Here is a 19334-nt window from a genome sequence, read left to right on the forward strand (position 1 = left end):
TAAAAATGTAAAGCACTTTAAGAGATAAACTAAGATGTTTATGCACTTTGAAAAGACAAAATTTGAATTGTTGACAGCACAAAAATTGCAGCTACAAGTTGTTGTGTCCTGTGTGCCAATCTAATTTCACAGGTCCCACATTGTAAAACAGAATACTGAGGTAAAATCTTACAAGTTCTTGAGCGGGAGTTGCAAGAAACTTGGGAAAAGAAAAAAGAGGGACACATTTTATTATTTTATTATCCAACCTTCAGTTAAGAAGTTGTTTTGTTTTTCTGGAAACCGTGGGTTAAACACGTATAACCAGAAAACATCCCAGTGGACTGTGTGATCGTAGCAGCCCTGAAACACTCAAACCTTAATTCAGTGTAGAAAATACACAAAAGAGAGAAACACGTTTAAAATGTTATCAGACATATTAATTTCTTTATTAGTGGGACTTGCTTGGCCAATATGAGAACCACCGCCTGATTGCTAAGGCATTCAACTAATTTCCCAAATGCCACAGGAGTGTACTCAGGAATATGAGGATCTGTCTAATGTTGACTGATATAATTTAGTTTTTGTTCACCTGTGGGTGGCAGTAATACGCCAAAAAAGCGTTTACTACCGGAAATTGTGGAAGAAGAAGAAGAAGAAGAAGAAGAATCATCATCATCATCATCATCAAACAGGAAAGAGGCGTATTTGTTCTTTAACCTTCGGTACAGGGAAACTACTTCATTGTTTACTCACTGAAAGAGGATATTCATTATCAGATGTAAGGCTACCAGGTTGGAGGAAAATCGCCATAATTAACCATTAACCAGTAATTAACCAATTGACAATGATGTCCGAATGCGACCCGACAGAGACAAGCGAACCGGTGCTGGACATTGGATTGACAGCGGTTGACAAACAGGAACCTCAAAACTTTGACTTTTCAGGCCCTGCAAATAACTCATTCAACGAGACGGTCAGTTTTGAGGTTTCGGGAAATCCCGGAGTAGCCGTTCGCATTTCAGCATCTCGTGAAAGTGTCTTGACTGAGCTTGAGACTGACGGTTCCGGGGAAGAGGCTCTATTATTACCTTGTTTAACAAGCTCATCATCTCATTGGGGCGTTCGAGAGAAGCGAGGCAAGCGAATCAGACACGGTTCGTCGTCGGATAGAGACACCGTGGCCTTCCCAGGTAGGCTCACTAGGGATTAAATTTGCCTGTATGTTTAAAAAGTTCAGAAAATACAGCTGTGAAACAGATGAATTAAGGCAGAGTCTACGTTTTTTCGAAAGGGTAAAACTTTAGTTCCATGCTTTCATGATTATTTTTGGAATGTGTTTGATGGACAGCGTTTAGGCACAATGGATGTAATCGGGTAAATATCTTTGCATGTTATGCTAATGACTATTAATATTTTCCACGTGGCAAGCAGGCACGGTGTTTGTACTGATTTAAAGCTAGAAAGCACAATAAGAGCTGTAGCCGGCTTTCCTATAAACAGATTTCCCCACACATTAATCCCTGTATTAATGACATGTTAAAAGTTGAGAAGCAACTCTTTAATCAAGGTTAAAATGGATACATACATAAGGTCACAAGATGGGATGGTTTGTTCAGTTTGACTGCGAGTCTGAACAGACATTTTCATACACCTGTTTTTTTTTTAGATACCAGTAAGGCTGCAACAAACGACAGTGTTTTCCAGAGGACCAGAATTGTGGTGGTGGGTTGGCCAGGAGGGGGTTGTGTGCCAAAAAGAAAAGGAGTTTGATTTTGATTTGAATATAAAACTTTAATTTACTGTAAAATGTAAACAAACACCAAATAAACTTAGCTTAAGATGAACACATTTAAATAAAAAAAATCAATAACTTACTTAAAGAAATAAAAAAAAGATAAATAAATAAGAAGGTTGAATAAATTAGGTTGAATAAATAAAGTAGGTAACTTAAATCAAAAGGAGTAACAATTTTGTTTAATTTTGTCACTGCAGAGTTTGCACCTTTTCTTGGGACATTTTATTCTATGGGCTTCCTAAAAAAATATTCTGAAGCTTTTCATATGGGAGGTAGTTACATATTGAGGTCCATTTATGGATATTTTCAAGCAGACGGCCAGGTGTTCTCCTTGCAGGCAATTGTGGAGGTCTGTTTTCACCTAAGGATTGATTCAAAAGATAACAACTTTGTTAAAACTGTACCAATAATCCACAATCCACATAATTATCACATAAGTATGGGTACTGACGTCTGTTCACTCTTACATGTGTTTCTTAAATGTCTACACCGTTTTGTAATACCTCCTGTGGTCCAGACTGTGTTGCCTCCTCTTCAGGACGAGGCCTTTTCAGGCGCTGGAAATATTTTTCAATACTCAACTGTGTGAATGAGTGAACATCCACGTCAGAGTTACTAACTAACGAGCAGAACCGCTCTATGCACAGCGCCTCCCAACCGGTGACAGCAGCTCAACATGTCCTCAGTGGTTAGCCTGTTGGCTAACACTACTACACAGTGTGAGTTAAAGTGTAAGTGAACCCCCAGCTCAGAGCTAACTCTGCCCACCTCCGTAATTCAAAAAATGAACAGAAAGTGAACAGTTTGGTTCTGAGAGGAGGGAGGGGAAAAGGACAGGGCTTACCAGATGAGGCAGGAGTGACAGTGATGTCCCCTTGTCAGTGAGAGACACAGAGTCCCACAGCACTGCTGCCTCATGGCGATTTTTTAAAGTGGAGGAATTTTCCCCTCTAGAGTCCACCTGATGCAGGCTATAGTGATGTGGTGGACCGTGGTAGTTCTGAGCGCTACCTGTTCGGTCCATTGGCTCCAGCAGCGGCATTACTAGAGCCCAAGCTCTCAGAGCCGAGACAGTGCAGGCACCGGCAAGAGAGGATGGGAGTGGCCTCTGAATGGTAAAGTCAGTTAAAGGCGGTAACGCTCTACCTTTTATATAGAGTTTGTGATGCAGAAACCGACTGTCGGTTTCTGCGTCACATAAGCCCTACCTTTTCAGAAAAGATTTTTCAAGGCAGATGTCCGTTTGAGCTAATTAAAAGCCGTAAAATTCATATTTTTATCAGTTTGGTGCAAATTTCAGCTATAACACCAACACTGATGTGTTTTATCATAGTTCAGTCAGAAACCTCAGTGTACAGTTGAAAAAAACATGTTAAAGTGTTCACTACCTCTTTAGTGTCTATGCACATGCTGATCTTTCAGCTATGTTTGTATAGAGACAGGTTAAAATAACATGATAAGTTCGAGCTGTTCGGACTTCTTGACCTGTTTGCCCACGTATTTGTATCGAGAGGTCTTTATGATAATGTTACTTACGTTAATGCTGCTACGTCTTCTTTTTCTCTGCCGGACCAAGTGCATTAAGAAGCGCGTCTTCTTCTTTGGTTTTATTGGCAGAGGCGATGCATACCGTTACCAATTGTTACAGAGTTGTAACGACATGCTACATTAACAGAGCGAGGGCGAACAGGTAGATGGGTAAATCTATTTGTGGTGGGCCTAATTTATTTGTGGCGGTCCGCCACAAATAAATGAATGTACGGGAAATACTGAACGATGATTTCAGTCATTGATTCATCGGATGGTTATTTCTTCTATTCATGGATGAATCGGATGGTTTTAAGTAAAAAATTAAATATATGGATATTCCAAAACTGTCAAGATAATGTTCGAGTTTAAAGGTATACATTCTTTAACCCTTTATCTGCTGAGTCTAAAAATGGCGAGTTGGACATATTTTGTTATTATGGCTGTAAAATAGTCAGGAAATGCCCTAAGTCTGAGAGCTTTGGTCCCTTTTTTTAGATGTACTTGGACTTGACTTTTCAACATCTGGTTAATGATTATTGCGCATTATATGGAATTGTCAGCAGTTTAAAAGAAGAAAAACTCAAAAACTTTTTTTTTTTCATGACTCTTTAATGAGAAGAAATTTTGTTATTGCTCTTGAAGTTTTGATTTGACATTTAAAATATGAATCTGTACATGTTTAGAAAAATCACCAGTCATTTTTTGAGTCTAGGACTCTGGGTGTTCAAAACAGTGCAAAAGATAACTAGCTATATACATAGGCGACAACTAGTGCAAATAAAGGATGAAAAATGCATTCTCAACATTCTCAAGTAACGTATTGTTATTGCACATGACAGACACACACAAATGCCACTATGTAACGCTATTTTTTGAAAACAAAACACCACTCACACTCGTCTTCTGCCAAAGCTGCCGTTTTCGCGGCGCTGTTTGACATTACCATAATATATATACCACACATCATATATTGCAGGAAAGCACAGATTCTCAGCTCTCTGTCAGCGTTGGAATTTTTTAGATTGAGCAAACTTTCGAGGAGATACAGTGTTGAGAATCTGTGTAGTGGTCTTGGGATACTTCTGGTGTTTTGCTATGAATGCCCACGACATATGGTTGTGAGTACCATAATGAACCATAAATGTGTGTATGCCCACAATTCTCAGCTTTCCAACACCGTTGGAAGTTTTCTGATCGGACAAACTTTGACAGAGTTACGGTAATAATATACAGCACCGGCGCTGGCTCAGTAGGTAAAGGGTTAAACTAAAGAAAACTACATTATGAGTTCTGTTAAATTAAATGATTTGAACATGCCACAGATTAAACAAAAAAGTATTTTTTTTTTTTCTAATGAAAATTATATATTTTTTCATGTTTTTACCTTACCTTCCTCCTTAAAAACATAAACACTTTAAGATCATACTTATAACAGCCTGGGGATATGATTTGATTGAAAGACTCTTATACTTGGATGCTGCTTTTATTATGTTCTCTTGTAATAATTTCATCCAAGAGGAGCCACAGGTAAGCCTCAGCCTCTCAAAGTTATTGATATTATGATAACTTATAAACATTTGTCACTCACATTCAACCAGCAAACCCACACTCTTGGACGGACACACAAACTATCTCTCCTCTCTGTCACACATAAACAGACCCCCCCCCCCCCCCCAACACAAACACACACACACACCCCCACACAGCTGCTTCTATCACCCTGTGACTGCAGCTCACATTTTTCCTTCCTCTCTCCTGTTGAAGTTTTAGCGGATATTTAAAACACAAAGTCAGGCAAATATCATGGATTACATGGATTACGCAAATTCATTGCGAACACTTTTGCAGGATTTTATTACATTAAGAGATGGCTGCCACCAGCAAATTTAGTGCCGCCTCTAGCTCTGACGTCATGAAAAACTGTATTTTCTGACAAGCATTACTGCAGGTGGATTATATTTTTAACTGAAATTATGGTATTACGCCAGTTGGGCAGCACTGGGCCCAGGAGTTGCTGACAAAACTGCCAAAGAAGAAGAAAAGAACCGCAAGTTTCCTAAACTTCCGAGATTGTCTTCGGATTAACACAGCGTGGATGAATGCGCGCTCAGTGTTTGTGAGCTAAAGACACACAAAATAGAGGAGACGTTTAGCTGTAAGGATAAACACAGGGCTTTATCATTTCTGTATTTCTCCCTCCACTTAATGCTGTAGAATAGGCATATTCTATTCGCTGTCCTTATATAAGCATGCACTCCCACTGTTTCTGTCTGTCACTTGTGACAGGTGGTTAGCGTGCGTTTATACATCGGTAATGTCCTTTAACTTAAATGATTAAGCCACAGTGTCTCATTACTAAGACTGAGCGTCAATTAGATGTATCACTGAACAGGATATATGGATCAGTATTGAAAATTAGCAAATTTAAAACATGATCAAAACTCGTTGCATGCACGAACCCATCTAATAAGGCAGAGAAGAGGAGAGAGGAGGTCAGGTAAATGATGTGAAGCAGCAGCTGAACTGACCAGTCACTGATTGTATGTTTTTGTTAGATATTTTATATTTCATCTAGGCAGAAGGTGCAGTTAACTTCTCAGTTCCATTGATATTATTTATTAAAAATATAAGCAGAGAGGAATAAACAGAATGTTGATCCTTCTGAACTTAACCTAAAAAACACATTACATATTACTTATATTATTCACATAGATAAATTATTATAATAGATAGTTATTTAATAATATAATAACAAACTTAAAGACAATACCAGCATTATTAAGGGAATAAAGGTAAAATGAAATAAAGGGTGTGACAGACAATTTTCTGGTGGAAATGAGTTTCAGTTATAATCAGAGATGATTATGCAGGTTACAGACCTCTTTAAGTGGACAATGAGTCAGTTATTATGGACATAAAATTAAACATTCATTGAAGAAAGACTAAAAAAGCTTTTTGATGTTAATAACAGCAATTTAGGTACAACAATTGTATGATTAAAACCTTTATCAGGTCAGACCAGAAAATCAGAATCAGCTTTATTGGCCAAGTATGTGTGCACATACAAGAAATTTGACTCCAGTAACTTTTGCTCTCTTGTACAAAAAACACAGAACTTAAATAAGCGTGAAACAAAGATATATACATATATACAACATAAATTAGGCTTTAACAAGCAAAGAGAAATTGCAAACTGAAAGTTAGAGCACATATACACAACATTACGGGAGTATGTACATTGGGTATATACAATAGTGCAGAGTTATTAAGGGCCCGAGCACTGAGTGGTGTGAGGACCTAATTGTTTTTGCTCGAGACATGTAATTTTCTGTCATTGCATGGACTTTTGAGGCCCATAACATATTGAAAAACGCAAGAAACTTGGCAGGTGCATCTGGTCTTGTGAAAATTTTGATATTTTTTGGGTCTCCAACATGAAAATTCAGAATTGCAATAATAGCGCCCCCTACCAGTTTTCAAAGTTAAAGCTCCCTCCTTTGACCTTGTCGTAGATTCATCAAATTTTGTGTGCAGGTGCAGCTTGGGCAGATCTACAAAAAAACCTAGTGGGACCATTCTTCTATCTCCAACAGGAAATGCACCATTTTGAATAAATTAGTGAAAATTTGGGGTTTTTTGCCCTGTTCCAGGGGTCATATCTGGATTAACTCCTCTGAGGGATTTCATCTGATCGACTTGTACTTTGGCACAGAGGTAGATGAGACATGGCTGATGAAAAGTTATTCGGGGTTTTCTCATTAGTCGAAAGGCGTGGCCATGGCGAGCCCTCAAATTTGCATATTTTTTGAAAAACAGGAAGTTGTTTATAACTCAGCCGTGCATTTTCCAATCTGACTCAAACTTCCTGGATTTATGGACCGTCTCTTTCTGCACACATTCATACGGTTATATTTTCTTTCTGTCATAGCCCCACCTAGTGGTGACAGGGAGTATCAAGCCTGCTAGCAATAGCCACTGTTTAAAGTCCTTTGAAGATATTTACATGAAATTTGTATCAGGACAGCCTAGAGAAGTGGATTTATGTCTATACAAAAATCTGTGACTTTTCATCCAAGGGCGTGGCCTCTACAGGGCGATATACAAAATGTTGCTTTTTTGTCTTGCCATCAATTTTTAAACAGCCATAACTCTGGCATACATTCTTGTATCTGAGACAAATTTCATGTGCTTGGTAACAGTCGCACCCAGAACACATTCATATTTGAAATTTTGAAAAATTGTGCAGCACCAACCTCTGGCAAGAGAAAGTCACTACGCCTGAGTTTTGCTTCACGATACCAACATGGTTGGTCAAATCATGCTGAAATTTGCTCAGGCAATATCCAAGGAGTTGACCTTGCACATAATTGAAGGTCAAAGATCTAGGTCAAAAGGCGTGGCCATGCCAATTTTTTGTTCGCCATGAAACAGGAAGTCAAATTTTCAAATTTTTAGGACACTTTTAGAGGAATGAAACCTGGCAGAAAAATTCTCAGTGCCATTCTGAAATGATTGATATTCATTTCGTATGTGGGCGTGGCCTATTGGCTTAATGGCGCCCCCTACAACATTTCAAAAATTCAGCCCCCCCCCCCCCCCAGCAGGTTTAACCTAGGATTTTGAAAAAAGGGTGGGCAGATGTGTCATGTCAGGAAGCACAAGAAAGCCTCTTGGACCCATGTCGTAAGTCAAACAGGAAGTCGGCAATTTTGAATATTTCGGTAAAATAAGGCATATTTTAGAAGTCGTATTTGAATGAACTTGTCCTAGAGCATTCATCCAAACTACTTCATCTTTGGTGGAGAGCAAGAAGAGATGTCTTAGGTCAAAAGTTATTCGGGGTTTTCTCATTAGTCGATAGGCGTGGCCATGGCGGCCCCTTAAATTTAAATGCCTCATCATGTGATAAATGTGGCTGGAGCTCACTAAAAAATTTCCATTTATTACAAGATAAGCCAAATCCTGCTGAAATTAGCCCAGGGACATCCCTCAAGGTTGGTGTTATTGAAATTTGAAGATCAAGACTCCTTACCTAAAATGGTGTGGCTGTGACAATTTTTCATTCGCCATGTAACAGGAAGTAGAATTATCTAGTGCTTACAAAACTTGTAAATCCATGAAAATTGGCAGGAAAAAACTCAGTAGCAACACGAGATGATTGATAATATAATTGTTGGTTGGTGTGGCTTTTTGGCTCAGTGGTGCCCCCAACAATTTTTTGAAAATTCAGCCTCCCCCCAGCAGGTTTAACCTAGGATTTTGAAAATTCTTGAGCTTATACTTTATTTTAAGTTCTGCAAAAAAAAGCCTCTTGGACCCATGCCGCAAAACAAACAGGAAGTCTGCCATTTTAATTTTTGTGGTGAAAAAACAGCACATTGTAGACTTCACAATTTTCAAAATTCCTCATGAGGAATTCATCCAAACACCATCATGTTAGGGATATTGTAAGAAGACATGTCAAAGTTGAAGATTTCATTAGAAATTTTTCATTACTCAAAGGGGCGTGGCCATGGAAAATTTCTCCTCCCCATGAAAAGGAAGTACAATTATCCTAGTCTTACAAAACTGATGAAGCCATGAAACTTGGCAGAAAAATACCAAATTAGGAAATGAGAAGATTGATAGGATGATTGTTGGTGGGCGTGGCTATTTGGCTCAGTGGCGCCCCCTACAATATTTCAGAAAAACTCTGTCCCTGCAGTTCATATTACCTAGGTATTTGAAAATGCTTCAGCATATCTGTCATCTAAGGATCTCTTGGACCAAAATTGTAAAACAAAAGCAAGTCTATTTTTGTCATTTTCCATGTTGAAATGTTCAAAACGCTGTCCTTTCTTGGGATGGGAGCCAGCTGGTCAGCACAGACTTTCAGGCAAGATGGAGACACACCGTCCGGTCCTGGAGCCTTCCTGATCTTCTGTCTTTGAAAGAGCTGACGCACATCCTGTTCACAGACCCTCAGTGCAGGCAGGGGGTCAGACGGTGTGGTGGATGGGGGTGCAGGTAGACCTTTTGTAATGGAGGTGGAGGGAGTGAAAGGTGTGAAAGTCCTTTCAAACCTGGAATAGAAGTCGTTGAGGTCCTCAGCCAGGCGGGGGCTCCCCACAGGGTGGGGGGATGGCCTCCTGTAGTTGGTGATCGTCTGCAGGCCTTTCCAAACTGCAGAAGAGTCGTTAGTAGAAAAGTGGTCCGTCAACTTTTCAGTGTAACTCCTCTTTGCTGCCTTGATCTCTTTTGTCAGCTTGTTCTTGGCCTGCTTGTACAGATCCCGATCCCCACTCCTGTATGATAAAACTTAATAGTTTACGATGATTTAATAAAAGACAGGCTACTGATCATAACACTGAAGAAGAAAACCAGTGAGGAAGAGAAAGAAGCCAAACAGATTACCAGCTGTGTGTTAGTGAAGGGGAGGGGTGTAGGGGTGTGCTTGAGGGGGCAAGATCCTCTGGTTTATGCTAGTTTAATTGTGAAGAGAAGACCCCAATAAAACAGATAGGTAATAAAATAGGAGTAATGTTATGATGAAAATAATAAATCCATAGTGATTAACTTAAAAAGGACAGATGGAAATCAACATTACACCACTTTCCACATTATTATGCAAATGACATTTTTCTCTTATTTTCTGAAATATTAATGCAGATGACAGATGGAAATCAACATTACACCACGTTCCACATTATTATGCAAATTACATTTTTCTCTTATTTTCTGAAATATTAATGCAGATGACAAACGTTTTAAGTCATCAGCCATTGAGCATAATTCAAATGTTTTTGAACAAACTTCATAATGATTACATGGCATGATTACCCGTTTTCACAGTTAACTGCGGTTGTAAACTTTAAGATTAGATAATCCTAACCTTTCCTAAATACCGTCAATTTCCAGAAAAGATTATGCTGGGAACCATATTGGTACGACAGCGCAACTTGGCCAAAGTTACACAGCATCTGCGTGTCACTGCCTCCCGTTGCTTCCTGCAGTTGCAGGCGGAGGCATGTCACAGTCCCAAACAAGCTACAGCATGGAAGAAGAAAAGCTGTTCCCTCTGGAAAAAAACGGTTGACGTCAGCCATGTGTGATTTTTTTGGATTAAAAAAAAAAAAAAAAAAGGCCAGGGTATCATTGTGGAAGACGGCCAGCCTAAATGTAAAACATGCCGCAAAAAGTTGCCATGAAATCCGGCAATACTTCAGCACCTGCGGAATAACCACCCGCCGCGGTACGCCAAAGTAAAGGTAAATAGTAAAAGGGTTAAGTCATGTCAGTGTTAGGGATGGGGATCAAAACTCGGGTTCATAAGGACCCGGTTCTGTGTTTATGAAATACCTGAAATCAATAACGTTTTAGCTTATCGATACTGCTATTGAGTCTCAGGCTCTATGACGTAACGTCATTTTAAGATAAGACTGGTGTAAAAACATACATCAGTTCTTTCCAGGGTAACATAAACTGTCATGCATCACATCAAACAAGAATGTACCTTAAACTGTCAGCTTGAGGAAAAAGGACACTGCCTGTGAGCGAGTACTGGCAGTTACAGGCTCATATCCCTCACTTAAGCTGCTTCAGGACTGTTTTCTTCTTCAGCTGCTCAGTTAAATGCTGAAAAGTGCTCCAAAACTTTGAGCTAGTTCTGTTTGTTAACAATATTAATCCAGTGTAGATATCTGCAGTGGAATCGGCAGAATTGAAGTTAATTAGCAAACTTTACAAGCTGAAGATGGAAAATATGATGCGTTCAGGTAACCTCAGTAAATTAGACATTTGTATTATATATGTGATGATGTGTTCAAATGCCACATAAAAATGGGGAAATTTAGTTTTTGACGAGAAACTTTAATAAATACAGCTGTGAATATGAAGAATGTGTTTATATGTGAGGGATATAAAGTAGATGTGACTGACTGAATTATAGCATTTAACTCAAACACTACTCAGCTAAGACCACTCGAGTGGTCCATGCAAATGGGATTATTATCATTTTTCTTCTAATTTTTGGTTACTTTACATTGTTGATATATTATTTTGTTATGAGAGCATCCTAGGTTGGAAATGAATTAAAATACAAGACATATAAGGAGTGTTCATGTGATTTTCCTTATTCATGGTAGTGTAAAATTAGTCAATGCTAGTGATGCACGATAACAATGGAGAAGGCTGCTACCACGAGTAAACGACCGGCTAGCTCTACACAGACACTGACACAAACTCTGTGAAAATATAAAAAAACTAAGAGAGTTTTATCTGCTGAAGCCCGTCAAGCTAAAAGAGAGTGTGACTGACGTAGGGGGAAATCGAGGATAAATATTGGTGGAGCATTTGAGAAATGGAGGGAGCTTCGCTCGGCGCTTGGGATAAATACCGATCCAGAGATGGCTGTCTTTCTGCTGAAAAGGTAAGGCATCACTCCGGACCATGAAATACAATGTAGTGTTTTGTGTTGTATAAACCATTATGCTACGTCATGTTAGCTTGCTTACGAAGATGCTATCCAAACAACGAGAATGACACGTTGCTCATTTAGTGTTTTCCAGATAATATTGCATCTTTTTCTTGCTTCCTGGCACTGGACTCAACGTACTGAGTTTATTTTTTGGTACTTAGTTCGTAAAATATCTTCACTTATGATAGCAATTTTAGCTAACTGATATCCGTGATCAAGGCACCATTTCAGAGCTAAGCAATGTTTGCCATGTTGCTTCTGCTCTAAAACGTGCCCCATATAATACACATTGACAATGTAATGCAGCTTTATAGTGTGTAAAAAATACACAATCCCATCAACTTGCAGCGGCACAAAGTACGATGTAGGCCCCAGTTTGCTTTTGGAGGAATTTTCTGAAAATGTAGTGTGTGAGCTGCTTTCATGTCAATTTATTCAGTAACATGAGGTTTACAGATCAAATCAGATAAAAATTCATAGTAATACTACTCTAATTATGATAGCAATTTCATTACAGATATTCTAAATATGATTGAATATTTTCCCAGCTACATAAGAGACATCAACAGAGGAAAGTCGAGGACCAGCAACATCTACACCTATCAAGAAGACAGGATTACCACACCATCTTGCTTCAATAACCGGAAACAAGTCTGATAGGTAACTTATTCCCCAAAATAAATAAATAAATAAATATAATTATTATTATTATATATTTTTTTCTTTTTTTTTTTTTTTTCTTTTACAGGATTCAGTTCCAATGCACAAATACTATGCACATATTCCATGTATGTTTCAACTCAGCAGCACATGAAATGTCTTTAATTTGCTCATGATATTACATCTAGCTAGACTATGTGTCTGTCCAAGCTTCACACTTACAGGGTTTTTTTTATAACAAAATAATGTCGACGGGGGAATTCCTTGTGAGAGGTGTGAGTCCACTGCCTGAGGACATAGCTGATCAAATCCATTAAACATCTGGAAGAGGATGTCATAGTGGATGAAAATCTAGCTAACAGCTTAGAGAACACAGTGTAAGTGACAAAATAATGTAACCTTATAATTTAGCATCTTGCATGTTTATCTGTGTCCATGTGGTTTTCTTTTATTATTTATGTTTGTTATTTATATATTTATGCTTTTGTAGGATTGACTTGGAGACAAACTACCGTCGGACCTGTCTGACATTGACTGTGCCCCACCTATAAGGTATGTTTGTAGTAATGCAGTTATTACAGGGCTTGGCAGCAGTGTCTGAGATGTGGAAAAAGACACTTCAATTGGTGATATATGTATATTTTTTTAGAAAACAACTATGATGTTTTAGTAATCTCCAAACTTTTCCTATCCCAGTTCCTCTGGACTTTTGCAGAAATCTATTGACAGACTCCCCATTATTGGACTGGAGGAGGCTGTAATAGATATCTATGACCGTGAAGAGGTACCAGCCTCTGAGTAAGCAGAATCTGAAGAATCAGATCAACCAGCACATGGCATATCCTCCTTCCTTGGCCCAGAAAAAGTAGCTGTTGAGCGTGACCTCATTGACCAGACGGTTTGTACTGCATACAAGAGCTGCCTTCTCCAACTCATCACCTTCCTACAGCTACCCATCACAAAATGTAATTACGGCGACCAAATTACAGGCAAAGAATGTGATAGTGAACCGCCATTCAGAGTCCAATTGCGTTCACAGGGTACTGCAACTGTTGCAGACTGGGTGAGTTTACAATCCTAATTTTGTTAAGCATACATCAAAAAGAATTTCTAATCTCAAAAAAACAGGTAATGATATTGACAATTAAATTGATAATTGTCCTTTTGGAAGTCACCCAAATTAATCCACACTGTAACTTATGTACAAGAAGGTTGCTATTGCAACCTTCTTGTACATATTGTGCATAAATTACATATTAGTGCGCATTAGCTTAAAAGGGCCAAAATGCATCTGTTTTTCCTCACTATTTCAACTATTTTCTGTTAATAAGAAAATATGCCTGGTGTACAAACTCATTGTTAACTCACTGTTCTAACTTTTAATATTTATGAAAGTACTAATTTGGATATAGATACAGTACATATAGTTACAGAACATATAGTTACATTACTTTGTAAAGCAGGGTTACTGTTTCAGAATGCCTGTTTGACTAATATAATCAATAGTCCCTAGATGGAGTTCCCTTGACCTTGTGTTTCCTTCCCATTTACAGTTTTGCACACATGGACACAGACTGTGGAGCTGGAACAGCCAGCCTTTACTGAAGTATGGCATGCAAGGAGGGGACTTTATGCTGTCTGCTAACATACTGTTGTTGGGCAATAATCAGACAAAGGTTGCCCTCCTCTTCCAGTACATGAATATGGGCATAGTGACACCTTCAATGTTTTATTCAATCCAGGGCATGTATTGTGTGGATGCAGTGAAGGAGTTTTGGAAGAGAAGAGAGCAGACATAATTGAGAAACTTCAAACAAAAGACATGGTTGTTGCACTTGGTAAGTAATTATTTTAACTGTAATGATACACAAAGACATAGTTCAAAAGTTTAAGAAACACTTTCTTGAGTCATGCTAGGCACCTGTGCAAAAGTAACCTTTGAAAATGCCATGAAAATTATTTAGGGGGATGAAAAAACACTGATGTAGTGTGACAAATATTGATATGCTCTTTCCTCATTTTCAGCTGATGGAAGGATGGACTCCCCAGGTAAGTCATTGACTTGGATGTGTATCCAGCATCCATGTTCACATATTTGCCATAAATATTTCAGAAAATACTTTACACTCTCTCTGTCTGCAGGCCACTCATCCCAGTACTGTACATACACAACAATGGAGCTTGATACCATGGATATCATCAGTGTTGTAACAGTTGACAAGAGGCAAACAGATAGAAAGAGCGTGGCCATGGAGAAGTTTGCATTTATACAAACATTTGACCGGTTCATGGAGGAGATCAAAATCAAAGAGACTGTTACAGATGCACATGTGCAGATTGCAGCCTTAATGGGTGAGTTTTGAAGTATGTAGTTTTGTGCCATTAGGCATAAAAGTTTTTTTGGCAAGGTTCTTGAGATGGAAATGTTGTTTGTTTTTTTTCACTGCAGATCCACAGAAGGGGAGATACAAGGACTATGGTGTAATCCATTCATTGAACATCTGGCATGCGGCAAAGAGTCTCGCTAAGAGACTTCATGCGGTAAGTAAGAGTGGCAGAAAGATAGTTCATGTAGTTTTGTTCATTTGAGTGTATAATTGTGTTTTTCTTTGTGATAAAATTTTAACCATTTTTATGTAAACTGAATTTATGTAAACCAAAGTCAATGATTGTTGACTTGTTAAAAGAAATTGGTGTGTTATTTCTTCACAGGCTGGGATGATATCTGGCCAGTCTGCCATCCTTGTTTGGCTAAAAGACATTGTTAACCACTTTTGGTTTGTTTGCCAGAAAGCCAAAGACCGGGATGAGTTCATGGTAAGTATAATGGATTTGTATTAAATGGATCAGTTATGGTTGTCCATTAGGGATGCACTGAAAATTCAGCCACTGAAAATTTTCGGCCAAAAATGGCTCAAAAGTGCATTTTCAGTTTTCGGCCGAAAGACTTTTATCACCGAAACAACAAGGCCGAAACACGATGTTGTGATGAAGCAAGTAAAAACCGCCGCCAGCATGCGCTTGGATCAGTGGCTCTGAAATAGGGGTACATATACGTGAAGGCATTCCAGGGGGTACGCGAGATTTTAAAATACATGCCTATTTTAGAAAAATAGCGCCTTTCTTTGCACGACAGGAGCAACACGATTTTGCGAGTATTTTACGTACATTCTAAAATCACATTCGTGCTGTGAACGTCTGCGGTGTGTTTTCTCTGTCCTCTGATAAACAGTGATATTTATTGAAGCGGAAGATAAAAGGTGGTTTGTCCCTCTCTGTCCTTCACTCCGTGCATAACGCGGCACTTTTACACACAGCCAGGAGGTCAGTGCCAGTTTCATTCACTGTGCCAGCCAAGTTTGTAAGAGGAGTGACTGACTTTTCATTAATTCTATGCCAAATATGATCAATAAGAGTCATAATATTGCACAGCTGAGGCTCGCGGTTGGAGGAGTTAACTCTCTCCACAGCACACAGACTGGCTCACCTGTTTGTGTTCCAGAATGTTCAGATGAGTCATTTAGCTGGTTGATCTGGAGCATTTATCAGTCATTTGTCTGAGGTCAGAGGAGACTGTTGGTAAATATTTCACTTCAGTCCTGTTGATTTAGAGACAGCTCCAGCTGTGTGAGTTTCACTCCAATGAGCGCACATGGTGGTGGTGCCGATTTTTAAGGCAGAGTAACAAAAATGTCCTCCTCTCCAACTCCACCTGATGTTTGATATCTCCTCATATTTGTCTGTAGTCAGTGCTTGTGTTTTTGCCTCTCTTTTTTTTAGCCTGGTAGAGAGGGAGACAGGCAACAGGCAGCCCACATGTCCATACAAGTGCAAATATGCTACTTAATTATCCGCAGCAATGTCACGCTGCGAAATGATGTTGCAGGTGTGGAAGCTTGCTTTGACACTTGCCTTTCCAGGCACTGTTTTCAATAGCTACATTAATTTAAATTGCTACATTTAGAGATGAGAAGATGTGCCATAACTTTAGTCATGCATTTTTAACATTTAAAAAAATCTAATTGTAATTTGAAGGTGTTTATCAGTTACAAAGATTGATAAATCAGATGGCTGTCACAGCTCTCTAATGTCTTTCTTTTTGTCCAAAAAGCTTTGTGCTGTTTAGGGGGTACTTGGCTGAAAAAATACTTCACAGGGGGTTCATGATTGATAAAAGGTTGAGAACCACTGATTTAATGTATACATGGGTGCGGTCAAGTTAAACATTTTGTGTTTTGTATTTTATTTTATTTCATATTGTGTATTGTTGAAATGAATTGTTTAATAAATATAATTCTGTAATTGATTTATTCTTTGAAGCATTAATATTAATTTTTGCAACTGCAATTGATTTTAGTGAGGTTAGTTCACAGTCATAGCCATAAATGCAATGGTACTAATAATTGGCATAATAATTTCTTTCGGTGTTTCGGTTTTCGGCCTTGGTTTCCTCATTTTCAGTTTTCGGTTTTGGCCAAGAATTTTCATTTCGGTGCATCCCTATTGTCAATATTTGATTTCAACTTGGATTGACTGCAAAACAGCTGGGGAGTCTTTAGTGCTGTGTGCTGCAAAAGCTTTGCTGTGTTTTTTTTTTCTTTCAAAACCTTTTCGAAATGGCTTTTCCTGAAGTTTATCTGTATTCACAGAAAAATGTTGATGATGCATGTTTAGAGGTTCATCACACTGCATTTTTATTTGAATTTTTAACTACATATTTTACATATTTTATCAGGGCATTTGGCATGGTGTGTTGCAGCATGTAAGAGGTCGGCATGAATGGTCCTATGTCAGATGCCTGCATGGACCACTGGATGTTGGACAACTTCAAAAGGAGTATATGACATCCAAATCTGCAGCACATGTTGCCCTCTCACACATTGTGCTGAACAAACGGTGGCTTAAGAATGTTGAGAAGTGGCTGACCTTTCGGTAGGACTATAAAGTATCTATTTCCTCACAAAAGTATGCTTTTTAGCAATAACGAGCTTGATTTATGACAAAATGAATATTGTTGCACTTTTGAAACAACCCCACATGGATTTACAAAACAGTAATTTTGGAAATGTTTTCTGTGTTTACTCTAGGTCAACATCTGATTTGGAGTCATTCCAAAATCACATCCTCATGTATGCTGGCAAACGGTATGCCTTTTCCCCTCCGGTATATGAAGCCAGAACTCTCCTTGCTGCACTTGACTACAATCATCATATCCACCGGCCAGTGCATGTTAACAAGAGAGGCGAAGTTTCGTAAGTTATACCTTATTACTGTTCTGTCTTTGTTGTCTTAAAAGTTCTGAGAAGTCACCAAATTCAGTAGAAAACAGTGTTGCAACTTATACAGGACAACCTTTGCACATTTTGTCACTGATGCTTGTAAATTACAAAAAAAAAAAAAAAAAAAAGTAACATTAACTGCCAGCTAATGTTAGTTAACTTGCTGTCTTTCAGGCAAAAAAAGAGTACACAACAAGAAGTCTAAACGCTACCGTGTGCAGACTGTAAAGACGGCCAAAGACTACAGTTATATACCGGAGCTGCAGTCCAAAATCTTGGCAAGACAGCTGCAGTCTGCAGGGGGACTCAGAAGAAGGAGGAGTCAGAGGCCTGATGACCCCTGTGCTCTAGGACTTCTACCAGGCATCATTCCACCATCAACCGCTGAACTTATCAGCTCTCAGATTCACAGAGGACAGGTATGAAAGTCACATGACCACAGTCCAAGCATATCACACAGGGCACATTGTGTTTACTTGTGTGACAACCAAGACAGAATTTATTTTGACTATGGCTGTCAAATTATATTATCTGTTTACCACAGTAAACTTCTTGTAAAGGACATACTTTTCAAAATGAAACAGTTGTTCATTTTTTAAATTTCTTGCTGATAGCTGCATGTCTTTTAGGGTCATATGACTACTTAGGCTTTGTAGGTAAATATTTACTTAGTCCTGCAAGCTCTTACTCCCAAAATTATTTGTTCCAACATTCCTCCTGCTCACATAAACTCTCTATTCAGTAAGCTCAGTTTGTACAGTTTAACCAATCAGCTCCAACATCTCACTTGGATCATGATACACTGACGTAACGCTGGAGGAAATACTTCCTAACAGGAGTGCTTGGCAGCATTGCATTGGAAATACAGTTCTAAATGCTTTTTCTCTTTCTCTCTTTAGGAAATGACTTCAGCAATGTAACAAGGGGTAAAAAAAGGCAGTGGTTCAAAGCAGCAAATGTTTATTGAAAGTAATTTTGAATCCACCCATGTAAAAAAAATAACATGCATGTAAAAACTGCTGTACATAAATATTGAAAAAAAGACATTTAAAAAATAAAGGCATTTTAATAAATAACTTTCTTTTTCTGTGTTGAACAAAAACTTGTTTAAAGCTTTTAACATATTTTTCACAGTTGCAAATTGTGGTTTTAAAAATAAATACATAAACAAGAATAGCAAAAATTGTTTGTAAATGTTTTTGTTAAATAGAAAAGTGTAAAAAAAAAAAGTGCACAAAGAAATGTCTAAAAATGTAGTTTTTAGATATTTACACTATGTTTTTTAATGTAATTTTTGGGGTGGGGGTGGACTGGAACCTTTGATGTGTTTAATTTACTCTGAAGAGAGCCTCTTTGTATTCAGCATAGTGATCACAAGGGTCAGGGTATTTATCCCTTATCCGCACCACACAGCAGCTTGGGATTACAACACGATTCCCAGCCCCAAGACATCCACACTGCCATACAGTAAATTGGCGATATGCAGAGTAACGGTACTCTCTGTTGTCTTCTCCTGGGTCCTGGCTGTCATCAAGTGCAAGAATGTCATTCCATGTATGCCTAGCCAAGCGTAGGACGCCCTCATCCAAACAATACAACTCCATATGAGCACTCCTGCTGAGACACCCTGCAG

The 19334-nt window shown here is 38.6% G+C and overlaps 2 protein-coding genes across 8 annotated transcripts in view; both read left to right on the plus strand.

Annotated features, from left to right (window-relative positions):
* Positions 1-667: 667 nt before the first annotated feature.
* pi4k2b (phosphatidylinositol 4-kinase type 2 beta) overlaps positions 668-19334 on the plus strand; it is a 118789-nt gene continuing 100122 nt past the window's right edge. Inside the window, exon 1 of the mRNA XM_041785507.1 lies at positions 668-1172. Coding sequence (XP_041641441.1) covers positions 827-1172 — 346 coding nt within the window. The 5' untranslated portion in view covers positions 668-826. The remainder of the gene's footprint in view (positions 1173-19334) is intronic.
* LOC121508572 lies at positions 11110-18751 on the plus strand. 7 transcript variants are annotated; one of them, XM_041785510.1, is made up of 14 exons: positions 11110-11714; positions 12311-12422; positions 12511-12799; positions 12913-12974; positions 13119-13485; positions 13976-14260; positions 14448-14471; positions 14565-14774; positions 14872-14963; positions 15135-15239; positions 17158-17354; positions 17510-17674; positions 17876-18120; positions 18601-18751. In XM_041785510.1, exons 6-13 carry the CDS (start codon positions 14245-14247, stop codon positions 17904-17906), a joined length of 840 nt encoding a protein of 279 aa, XP_041641444.1. In that variant the 5' UTR covers positions 11110-11714; positions 12311-12422; positions 12511-12799; positions 12913-12974; positions 13119-13485; positions 13976-14244; the 3' UTR covers positions 17907-18120; positions 18601-18751. The 7 variants fall into 7 exon arrangements, with proteins under 7 accessions (XP_041641444.1, XP_041641445.1, XP_041641442.1 ...); XM_041785511.1 differs by having other exon boundaries at positions 11110-12799; positions 13976-14028; positions 14165-14260; XM_041785508.1 differs by having other exon boundaries at positions 11110-12422.

The sequence above is a fragment of the Cheilinus undulatus genome, linkage group 4, assembly GCF_018320785.1.
Source record: "Cheilinus undulatus linkage group 4, ASM1832078v1, whole genome shotgun sequence".
NCBI classification, from domain to species: Eukaryota; Metazoa; Chordata; class Actinopteri; order Labriformes; family Labridae; genus Cheilinus; species Cheilinus undulatus.

What these genes read in the sequence shown, in the direction of transcription:
- LOC121508572 (XM_041785511.1), top strand. An exon ending in AAGACCGGGATGAGTTCATG is followed by an intron (nt 15,240 to 17,157) that starts GTAAGTATAATG and finishes ATATTTTATCAG; the next exon opens with GGCATTTGGCATGGTGTGTT. An exon ending in AACAAGAGAGGCGAAGTTTC is followed by an intron (nt 17,675 to 17,875) that starts GTAAGTTATACC and finishes GCTGTCTTTCAG; the next exon opens with GCAAAAAAAGAGTACACAAC.